The sequence below is a fragment of the Macaca mulatta genome, chromosome 7 (genome assembly GCF_049350105.2).
Source record: "Macaca mulatta isolate MMU2019108-1 chromosome 7, T2T-MMU8v2.0, whole genome shotgun sequence".
NCBI classification, from domain to species: domain Eukaryota; kingdom Metazoa; phylum Chordata; class Mammalia; order Primates; family Cercopithecidae; genus Macaca; species Macaca mulatta.
The window spans coordinates 108,399,341-108,409,983 of record NC_133412.1 but is presented as its reverse complement, the minus strand read 5'-3'; the positions used below and the strand labels follow the sequence as shown (position 1 = coordinate 108,409,983).

Below are 10,643 nucleotides of genomic sequence, written 5' to 3'. Positions count from 1 at the left end.
ATCTACAACTCAGAACCGGCATTTAAATTACTGGAGCATTCAAACAGATGTGGGTAAAAAGGGGATGCCAATTTCAAGACCAGCTCTAGAATCGAGAGTCACTCATTCTATCAGTTTCCCAAAGATGTCTTGAACTCTGTAGATATTTGTAAATTGGCACTTCTAATTTTTGTTATCCGTTTGTTAACGCATCTGACACTCTAAGCTGTGAGCTTCAGTATGGAAGAGGGGTAACATTCATCTTTGTATCTCCTAGGACTAGCAGTGTCTGGTACACAGCAGGCTCGAATGCCCGTGTGGAATAAACCACAGGAAGTCCACGCTGCAAACAAAGGAAAACGGATAGGAGGCATTTTAATTGAGACGTTAAGAAATCAATTACCCTTTAGAAACAGGCCTTGTGCCTCGCCAGCACAGAGTGCAATAAGTGAAGGGGCCTCAGGAAGCCGGAGTAATGCATTACAGCCCTACCTTCCTTAACTCTCCATTGGGTCTAGACAGTGTGGCCTCTCGCCCTGCAGAGAGCCAGGCCTTCAGGCCCCCGATCCCTGCGTCCAGACGCGTGTGCAAATACCACAGAGCTCAATTCAGCCTCAGCCGTTCTCCCTTCCCAGCTCCGGCTCAGCTCCGGCCCCAGACTAAACTCGGGCCGCGTCTGCTCGCTCCAGGCCGTACTATGACAGGGCAATTCAGGTGGACCACAGGCGAACCTGGTTCACTCACCTACTTGGTAGAGCCGACCCTCGGGTGAAAAAATAGTAATGTGGCGGTCAAAACCGGCGCTGGAACCACGGGACATCTTGGTAGAAGCACTACTTCAAACACAATCCCTGTGTCCCGTAGCTCCCGCACCAGGCGTACAAGCACCTCCCGGAAGTTGCAGCGACTGCTTCCGGGGTATCAGCCGCATTTCTTCCGCTCTTGCACGCCAAACTCATGGCTCTGGAGCCAGTTCAAGTGCTGAGCTCTGAGGCCCCGCCCCCAACGGGGGTGGTGGATGGAGGGCGGGGTGACTTCCAAGGTGTGCGCCTGCGCCAAGCCGGCCTCTTGAGTGGATTGAAGAGGTGAAACTTGGGTCGTGGCAGTTTCAGGCTTTCATCTGGAGAATGAATTGACAATAGCAAGGACGAAAAGCCTTCCTGGGGGCCCAGAATAGTGATTTGGCTATCAATGTGACCTAAATAGTCCGTGTAATTAACAAGTCTCTTACATGCATCATGTGTCTGATCAGACTGCTGGCTTGCCTTCTTCCTAACCTCTTTTACCCTCCACTTTGGTTCCTATTACGGGGGAAACAGGTTGCAGCTGCAGTAGCTGCAGCAGCTGCAGCTGTTAAATTTAGGCACTGAAGGAAGCGGGTTCAAGTAGCCGCTGGAAAGAACATTATTTTCTGACAGCCAGGCAAGATCTTTGGCCAGCAGCCCCGACAATTTTTAGTCTTTTTTTTTTTTTTTTCGAGACGGAATTTCGCCCTTGTTGCCCAGGCTGGAGTGCAATGGCGCGATCTTGTCTCACTGCAACCCCCCCATCCCGGGTTCAACCGATTCTCCTGTACCAGCCTCCCGAGTAGCTGAGATTACAGGCGTGCGCCACCACGCCCGGCTAATTTTGTATTTTTAGTAGAGGCAGGGTTTCACCATGTTGGTCAGGCAGCTCTCGAACTGCTGAGCCCAAGTGATCCACCTGCCTCGGCCTCCCAAAGTGCTGGGATTACAGGCGTGAGCCACCATGCCCAGCCAACTTTTAGTCTTGAAAGTGGAACTCCAGCCTGGTCAACATAGGAAGGCCCCGTCTCTAAAGAATAAAATAAAATTAGCTGGGCGTGGTGGCGCACGCCAGTAGTCCCAGCTACTCGGGGGGCTAAGGTGGGAGGATGGCTTGAGCTCAGGAGATCCAGGCTGCAGTGAGCTATGATCACGCCACTGCAATCCAGCCTGGGCGACAGAGGAAGATCTATCTCAAAAAAAAAAAAAAAAAGAAAGAAAGAAAAGAAAGTGGAACTGAGGTTGAAATACGGGTAATGGGGAATGAGGTTAAGCACCCTTGATTAATACTGAACTAGAGCTGAAGAGATGGGGCTTATGGCAGCTAGTGTCGCATGGATTAATGAGAGTAATTCCAAGCTGGTGAGGTAGCTCCCAGAGAACAGCAGGTGGCTTTTCAAATCGCAAATTTGTGCCTCTTTTGACTTTCCCCAAGGCACACTCCTATTTAATGAATATAAAATGCAAAACATAATGTTAGAATAGTTGTTTTTCTCCCCAGATACAGATGGTTTGTATACAAAGAAGGCAAGATACACTAATGTTTGTGGCACTGTAATGCCTGCTGTAATACTGAAGTAGGGATTCTTACCTCTTTAATGTATTTCCTGAACTCACTTTCTATTTTAAAGGAAAAATGTTCTAAGACCCTCAGAAGGGAATTCCAGTTTCTCAAGAGTGTTTTTAAAAATTAATTTCAATTTTATTAATCTAAAAAATCCAAAACTGAAACATGGTTAAGAAAACGGTAAATGCATACAGCATATCTGGCACAAAGGGTACTTTCCAGCACTGGCTAGTTCCCAAGTGGACTGATCAAAGTTTTCCCTTGCTTCTGGTTCAGGTCCCTACTCTCAGGACCAACTCCTCTTGACCTTTTGAAGACTTTTGTCTTCTCAGACTCTGAAAGAGCCTGGTATACTGTAATTCCTACTGTTTACCTGCATAGTCATAGTTAGAGTTCTTGGTAAGGCTGCTATGAGGATGAACTTAGTCCCACAGCCTCCACAGCTAGCTCTATGCTGGTGTCTCCCAAATTTAGGTGTCTAGCTGGACCCTTCTCTGGAGCTGAATCTTCTCTAATTACCAATGGGATATTTTTCACATCAAGACATATGGCACCTCAAAATCGCACATGTTTAAAAGAGAACTCCTTATCTCCTCTACTCCCTCTCAAGTCAATTCCCGCCCCTTGTACCACATTTTCCAAGTCTTCAGAGCCAAAACTTTGCAGTAGTATTAATTCCCTTATACTTCCCCCCTCTGTCTTCATTTGTTCCTGCTCTGTTATTCTGGCTTTTTTTTTTTTTTTTTGAAATGGGGTATTGCTTTGTCACCCAGACAAGTACAGTGGCATGATCACTGCAGCCTTGAACACCTACCTGTGCTCAAGTGATCCGCTGGCCTCAGCCTCCCAAGTAGTTGGGACTGCAGCTGCACACCAACACTCCTGGCTAGTTTAAAAAAAATTTTTTGGAGACTAGGTTTCACTGTATTGTCCAGGCCAGCCTCAAACTCCAGGCCTAGAGGGATCCTTTGGCCTTAGCCTCCTGAGTATCTTTTTTCTTTCTGTTATATAATTCATAAATTTAGGCTGAGTATGGTGGCTCACACCTGTAATCCCAGCACTTTGGGAGGCTGAGGTGGGTGGATCATTTGAGGTCAGGAGTTAAAGACTGCTCTCGCCAACATGGTGAAACCCCATCTCTACTAAAAATACAAAAATTAGCCATGGATTAACGGTGTGCACCTGTAATCCCAGCTACTCAGGAGAGGTTGAGGCAGGAGAATTGCTTGAGCCTGGAGGTGGGGCTTGCAGTGAGCTGAGATCGTGCCACTGCACTCCAGTCTGGGCAATAGAGTGAGACCCTGTCTCAAAAAAAAAAAAATCATAAATGTATTCACTGTTTATTGTCCCTCATTCCCACCTCCAATTTAACCTCTGCGATGGCAAGGGTTTTTATTTTGTTCACTGATACAGCTCAGGCAACTTCAACAATAACCAGCATATATTAAGTGCTCAATAAATATTAGTTGAATGAATGAATCCCTTATGGCGTGGGAGTTAGGAGTTCATCCTTTTTTATTTGCATCTGAATTTAAATTCCATTTGTGACAGTTACTAGTTGGTATCAAACTCCTACGTTTAAGCCAGGAGTGTCCAATCTTTTGGCTTCCCTGGGCCACATTGGAAGAATAATTGTCTTGAGCCACACATAAACTACACTAACACTAATGATAACTGATGGGCTAAAAAAAAATTGCAAAAAAATCTCATCATGTTTTAAGAATGTTTACAAATTTGTGTTGGGCCACACTGAAAGACATCCTGGGCCACATGCGGCCCGCAGGTCATGGGTTGGACAAGCTTGGCTTAAGCAATCCTCCTGCCTTGGCCTCCCAAAGTGCTGGGATTACAGGTGTGAGCCAGCATGTCTGGGCTGTGATGGGATATTTCAAATCACACATATCACACACCCTGCAGTCTATGAGAATTATTTCACACATTCAAACAAATCTTCATCCCCTCTTGTGATACTTAAGCTGGGCACAGGATTTTGGATGGTGTATATATTTTCATACTCGTAAGGACGCTTCCTGGAAGGAATCAACTTCATTTTCAACACAAACATAAATTGAAAGCTAGGATTAAAAATCAGGCTCCTTGAGGGTGGTGGCCACATCTGTTTTTGTTGTTGTTGTTGGCTTATTTTTCGAGATGGAGTCTCGCTTTGTTGCCTAGGCTGGAGTGCAGTGGCGCGATCTGGGCTCATTGCAACTTCTGCCTCCTGGGTTCAAGTGATTCTCATGCCTGAGCCTCCCAAGAAGCTGGAATTACAGGCATGCCCCACCACACCTGGTTAATTTTTGTATTTTTAGTAGAGACAGGGTTTTGCCATGTTGGCCAGTTTGGTCTCAAACTCCTGGCCTCAAGTGATCCGCCTACCTCGGCCTCCCAAAATGCTGGGATTACAGGCATGAGCCACCATGCCCAACTAGCCACATCTGTTTTGTTCACCAGTGTATCCTCAATACCAAACAGTGCCTAGCCTGAGGTAAGCACTCAGATCATTTGTTGAATATGCATTCTCACTGTTTAGGTTTTCTATTATGTTTGTTTTTCTTTATTCAAAAAGATATCTCAGTAAATGAGAGATCCAAATTTCAAAACCCTAAAAGGTCAGAGATTTTATATTAGAATTTGAGATGTTTCCACATAGGCAAATGAATTCCTCTGGGAAATCTTTCAGAAAGACAAAACCTTTGCCAATTCCATCACAAAGGGAAATCCCCTGGAAGCTGACTTCATGAATATGTGCCATCGGGCTCCAGGCAGCAGCTAAACTACTCACTCAGGTGGACTTTCCCCTGGGTGAGGGAGCTTTCAGAAATGTCTGGGTACCAATACTGCAGCTCTAACACAAGCCTGGGTGGCAGACTTGCTGTGTCTGTGTGGAAAGTTTGATCTTCCTCTCTGTGGGGCCATCAAGTTAGGCTTTTTGAAATGACTTTCTGGTTTTTTGAAAAAATTTAGAGATGACTTAACATCTCGTGAGTCTTGGAAAATGTCCTGGGGGCCTCCATTTGGCAAGGCCCACATTCTCCCCTGGGGGTGGAGGTAGGTGGAAGGTAGGGGTTACCCACAAGGCAAAGGTAGCAAGTGGCAGTGTAGATTCCCAGAGACTGCAGACATGCTGAATCACATGGTGTTTAAAGGCAAGATAAGAATGCAGCCCTTAGCTTAAGGTGCTCTGCCGGCAGTTTTAGTGAGCCAGGGAATAGAAAAATGAAGGCTATCTGTGTTTCTATATGATATTAGTAGGTGTTGAAACACAGTGCCCTGTGAGTTGGCCACTTGCAATACACATCTTAGGGGAGTCTCCCGATGTTAAGGGGCCCCAAAGGACAGCTGTAGCAAGGACAGAGCTAGGGATGTAGCAGTTCTGGGTAAAGAAAGATGTAGGACTCTGCCCAGCTCTCTGGCCAGATTTTCACTAATTCAGAGCTTCCTCCCTGAGGAGAAGAACCTGGCTCTTTATCTTTCCCTTTTTTATCTTTCTCAGATCCTTCAGTTCTTCCTGCACCCCAGTAGCTATGGTTTGCTACCTAGGACTTCAGTCATTCTGGATGAGTGTTGGAGAAGGAGAAAAGAGTACGAAATTTCTCTACTCTAGTTCTGTAATTTATGGGTAAAGGACAAATGTCGATCAGTGACAGACTGGATTAAGAAACTGTGGCACATACACACCATGGAATACTATGCAGCCATAAAAAAGGATAAGTTCGTGTCCTTTGTAGGGACATGGATGCAGCTGGAAACCATCATTCTCAGCAAACTATTGCAAGAACAGAAAACTAAACACCGCATGTTCTCACTCATAGATGGGAATTGAACAATGAGATTACTTGGACTCTGGAAGGGGAACATCACACACCGGGGCCTATTATGGGGAGGGGGGAGCGGGGAGGGATGGCATTGGGAGTCATACCTGATGTAAATGATGAGTTGATGGGTGCCGACGAGTTGATGGGTGCAGCACACCAACATGGCACAAGTATACATATGTAACAAACCTGCACGTTGTGCACATGTACTCTAGAACTTAAATTAAAAAATTAAAAAAAAAACAGAAAAAAAATTTATGGGTAAAGGGAAGGGACAAATGGAGCACCAAATGTGGTTTGAGGTGTGACTTCTGTGACTTACATGAGGCAACTTACATGAGGTTATGCTTCTCATAAGCCCTTCAAAGCCCTTCAAACCCTTCAAAGCCCTTCAAACCCCAGATTCCAATAAAGCAACACTCCTCTGCCCCCTTGTCTGTGACATCTAGTGTGGTTCTTCTACCCTCTGGTACCAATGGTGGATGCAATACAGTGTTTAGCAAGATAGCAGTCACACAACTATCATTATTTCCCTTCTGTGCCATCCCCTTATTAACCAGTCAATGTGGTTCTGTGCCTGGATTCTCTCAGCCATTCCCCAAAATAAATGCTGTCCTTTGGTTTGGAGGGAATAAACTTGTATCACTTCAACCCAAAGGACATTTAAATACAACTATGCATGAACCCCTCTATAGAGCCAAAACCTTTAGCTTTTCAGTTCACCCTTGTTTTTAGCTATAATAACTTCAGTATTACCCTCTTATGACTTTTGATGTTTCTCGTTTTTCCAAGCTCTGCCTTAAATGAGAACCTGATGCTCAGCTTCTTGTTTCTGGAAGCCAAGGACTTCGAAAAACACTGAGAATTCTCATGGGTCTCCCCGCAATACTGGAAGAAACAGCAGAAGACCCCAGCTGGCTTGGGCTTAACCGTTGGTGGTTTTTAACATACAGCTTCCCCTTAGGCATGTTAACACAGGAAGCTCTTCATAGCTTGAGAGAACAGCAAAAGTTCCACTGAAAAATAAGATGGGGAAGGGTGGGAGAAGGGAACGGTCATATCGTGAACTTTGAAAATGGCCAGGTTCTGCTCTGTCAGCAGCACTGGGTTTGAATCTGAGCCTTGCCAGATTACTTGGTGACCATGATCTCAGTTTCTTCTCTCAAACAGGTGAGTATGCTGTACCCACTTTAAGAGCATAGAGTCCACTACGGTGAAATTAAGCCACCTACTATTTGACTGGAACTCAGCTTCTTTGTGAAAGAAGGGGGCACACTGATGAATAAGGCCTGAATTGTCGGCTATTTCGCTTTAATCTATCCCTAGTAAAGAGTGAAACCAAACAGATACTGCATGGGCCTGCACTGCATGGGCCTGCACTGCACACTGCTATTATTCAGAAGTGAAACTCACTGTCTTAATTTGGAAAGCAGCTAATTCTTACCTCACACACATGCAGCCTCACCCATTAATGTTGATGGGGGATGGAAGTGCAAGATAAATTATTTCATGGTGCCTCCCTACATCTTGGAATCTTTATGAATTTTATTTAGACTTTATTCACTCTATTCCCCACCCCCAGCTCCTGAGGGTGGGGAACGGGAGGTGCAGAGATTGGCCAGTCACTAAGTGAGTCAAGAACAGAGAGGAAATAAGACTCAACAGCCTTCCCTTTAGCCTAGAGACACTTCCTCTTCCTTGAGGTTTCCTAATTGACTTACTCTAATTCCTATTTTCTTACCACAAAATTAAGTCATCTGTGATGCTCAGAATGAACCAAATTCTCTTGAGGGTAATTGGAGAGAGGGAGAGAGAAAATGCAAATGAATGAGGTTTCTGATCATTTTGACCAATATTTTCAGCCACTAATTTAGAAACTAGTTCTTGAGAGTCCAGTTATTGATAGAAAAGCAAGAGTGTGCTACAGTTTTTTTTTTCTTTTTTGATAGAGTTTTGCTCTGTCACCCTGGCTAGAGTGCAGTGGTACGATCTTGGCTCACTGCAACCTTTGCCTCCCAGGTGATCCTCCCACTTCAGCCTCCCAAGTAGCTGGGACTACAGGCATGCACCACCATGCTTGGCTGATTTTTAATTTTTTTGTAGAGATAATGTCTCACTATATTGCCCAGGCTGGTCTTGAACTCCTGGGCTTAAGCGATCCTCCTGCCTCGGCCTCCCAAAGTGCTGGGATTACTGTCATCACACCTGACTCCTGTTTTATTTTCTACTTGCTTTTGAATGACTTGATGAACCTTAGCTGAGATCCTCAAACTTCACTCTAAATGTATTTCTTTTTTTTTTTTTTTTTTTTTTTTTGAGGCGGAGTCTGGCTCTCTTGCCCAGGCTGGAGTGCAGTGGCCGGATCTCAGCTCACTGCAAGCTTCGCCTCCTGGGTTCACGCCATTCTCCTGCCTCAGCCTCCCGAGTAGCTGGGACTACAGGCGCCCGCCACCTCGCCCGGCTAGTTTTTTGTATTTTTTAGTAGAGACGGGGTTTCACCGTGTTAGCCAGGATGGTCTCGATCTCCTGACCTCATGATCCGCCCGTCTCGGTCTCCCAAAGTGTTGGGATTACAGGCTTGAGCCACCGCGCCTGGCCTTTCTAAATGTATTTCATCCATAATGGCGAAACAAAGGCAAGTTCCAAAAATCAACCACAGACAGCAGATTTAGGCATTCCAAAGATTCCAAATGAAACATTCCAAAGATTAAAAACTCTGGGATGATGTCTTAACAACTACATAGCAAGAGGCCAGGCGCGGTGGCTCATGCCTGTAATCCCAGCACTTTGGGAGGCCGAGGCGGGCGGATCACGAGGACAGGAGATCAAGACCATCCTGGCTAACACGGTGAAACCCCGTCTCTACTAAAAATACAAAAAATTAGCCGGGCGTGGTGGCGGGCATCTGTAGTCCCAGCTACTCGGTAGGCTGAAGCAGGAGAATGGCGTGAACCCGGGAGGCGGAGCTTGCAGTGAGCGGAGATCGCGCCACTGCACTCCAGCCTGGAGGAAAGAGTAAGACTCCATCTCAAAAAAAAAAAAAAAAAACGAGTACATAGCAAGTTTTATTTGTTACCACAGTACCATGTACAGAGTAGAAGTCTAATGAATAAACCTTTAATTCACTGAATATATCATATGATTATAGAGGATGGCACTGAGAAGTTGTTATTTTTGGAGTATCAGTGAGGCGTCAGACACCACAGATTAAGTTCCCACTTAGCCAGCTCACACACAAAATACCAAGGAGCAAGAGGGGAATTCACTTAAAGGAGAAGTAGGCATTAGAGGTAAAAATCAGGAAGACATTTTCAAACAACTTCTCCAAAGTAATTCAACATTTACTGAGCCCCCTCTTTGGGCAAGAAGCTGGGCCAGCTGCTCTGGGAGACACACAGATGAACCTGATGGCATCCCCACCAGAGTTCCATGGGGAAGACGAAACATGAATGAAAGCAAAGCTAACATGAAGCAGTCTGTAGTACATAAGGAAATGTGTAACAGCAGCACAGATGAGAAAATGACCTTATATGCTCATGGGCCAGAGGGAATGTAAGACTACCTGTTGGAAGATGCATGTCCAAGCTCAGCTTAGGACAGGGAGAACTCTTAACAAGTATGTTAAGAGCAATGTTAGGAGCAATGTGGTAGGTACTACAATGCAACATGGAATGGGAGTGGCATAAACAAACAGAGGAAGAAGAAAAGAGCCCGTGTTTAGAGCAAGTTAGGCAATGGCCTAACTTAACTAGGACACAAAAAATGTTTTGGATTATGGTACAAATGAAAGGAGCTGGCCTTGGATACTAAGCTAAGGAATTTATGCTCTATCTAGTTGGAAGGCTATGGGGAGACATTTAGTGTTTTTGAGCAAGGAGAGTGCCCAAGACTAGAATTATGCTTTGGGAAGATAAACCTGGTAGCTGTATTTATGAGGAACTGTCACTGGAGACGTCAGCCAGGAGGCTATTGATAATAGACCAAGTGAAAGTTTTTGAAGGTCTGAACTGGGGTAAGTAGCAATAGGAATGGAAAGGAGAGATTATCTGCAAGAAATTTTTAAAGGCTGGATGCGGTGGCTCATGCCTATTTATAATCCCAGCACTTTGGGAGGCCAAGTTGGGAGGATTGCTTGACCCCAGGAGTTTGAGACCAGCTTGGGCATCGTGGCAAAACCCTGTATCTACAAAAAATAAATTAACCAGGTATGGCGGTGTCCACCTTATAGGGTGCGTGCCAATGGTCCCAGTTACTTGGGAGGCTGAGGCAGGATAATTGTTTGAGCCCAGGAGGTCAAGGCTGCAGTGAGCTATGATTGCATCATGGCACTCCAGCCTGGGCAACAGAGTGAGACCCCATCTCCTAAAAAAAAAAAAAAGTTCTAGTCTAATATCCTATTACACCTATTGTAAAAATTTTAGACTATGCAGAAGATGAAGTAAAAATCATCCACAACCCAACATCCAGAGATATCTATTAACATTGTAGAATCAA

The 10,643-nt window shown here is 45.2% G+C and overlaps 2 protein-coding genes across 14 annotated transcripts in view; both read right to left on the bottom strand.

Moving 5' to 3' along the window:
• Positions 1–10,643, bottom strand: part of PRORP (protein only RNase P catalytic subunit) — a 253,529-nt gene that overhangs the window by 85,771 nt on the left and 157,115 nt on the right. Inside the window, exon 9 of one of the 10 annotated variants that reach the window (XR_013396180.1) lies at positions 3,146–3,377. The gene's annotated coding sequence lies outside the window, so the exon portion shown is untranslated. Of the gene's footprint in view, positions 1–3,060; positions 3,440–8,076; positions 8,355–10,643 lie in introns of those variants that run through there. The other 9 variants (XR_013396186.1, XR_013396185.1, XR_013396188.1 and 6 more) reach the window with 9 other exon arrangements.
• PSMA6 (proteasome 20S subunit alpha 6) overlaps positions 1–10,643 on the bottom strand; it is a 41,793-nt gene that overhangs the window by 26,617 nt on the left and 4,533 nt on the right. The window contains exon 1 of one of the 4 annotated variants that reach the window (XM_077937747.1): positions 676–888. The exons of 1 other annotated variant lie outside the window; for it this stretch is intronic. Coding sequence is in view for 1 of the 3 variants with exons in the window: in NM_001193553.1 (NP_001180482.1) it covers positions 724–799 (76 nt within the window). In the remaining 2 variants the exon portion in view is untranslated. Of the gene's footprint in view, positions 1–675; positions 889–10,643 lie in introns of those variants that run through there. 2 more of the 4 variants (XM_028850201.2, NM_001193553.1) reach the window with 2 other exon arrangements.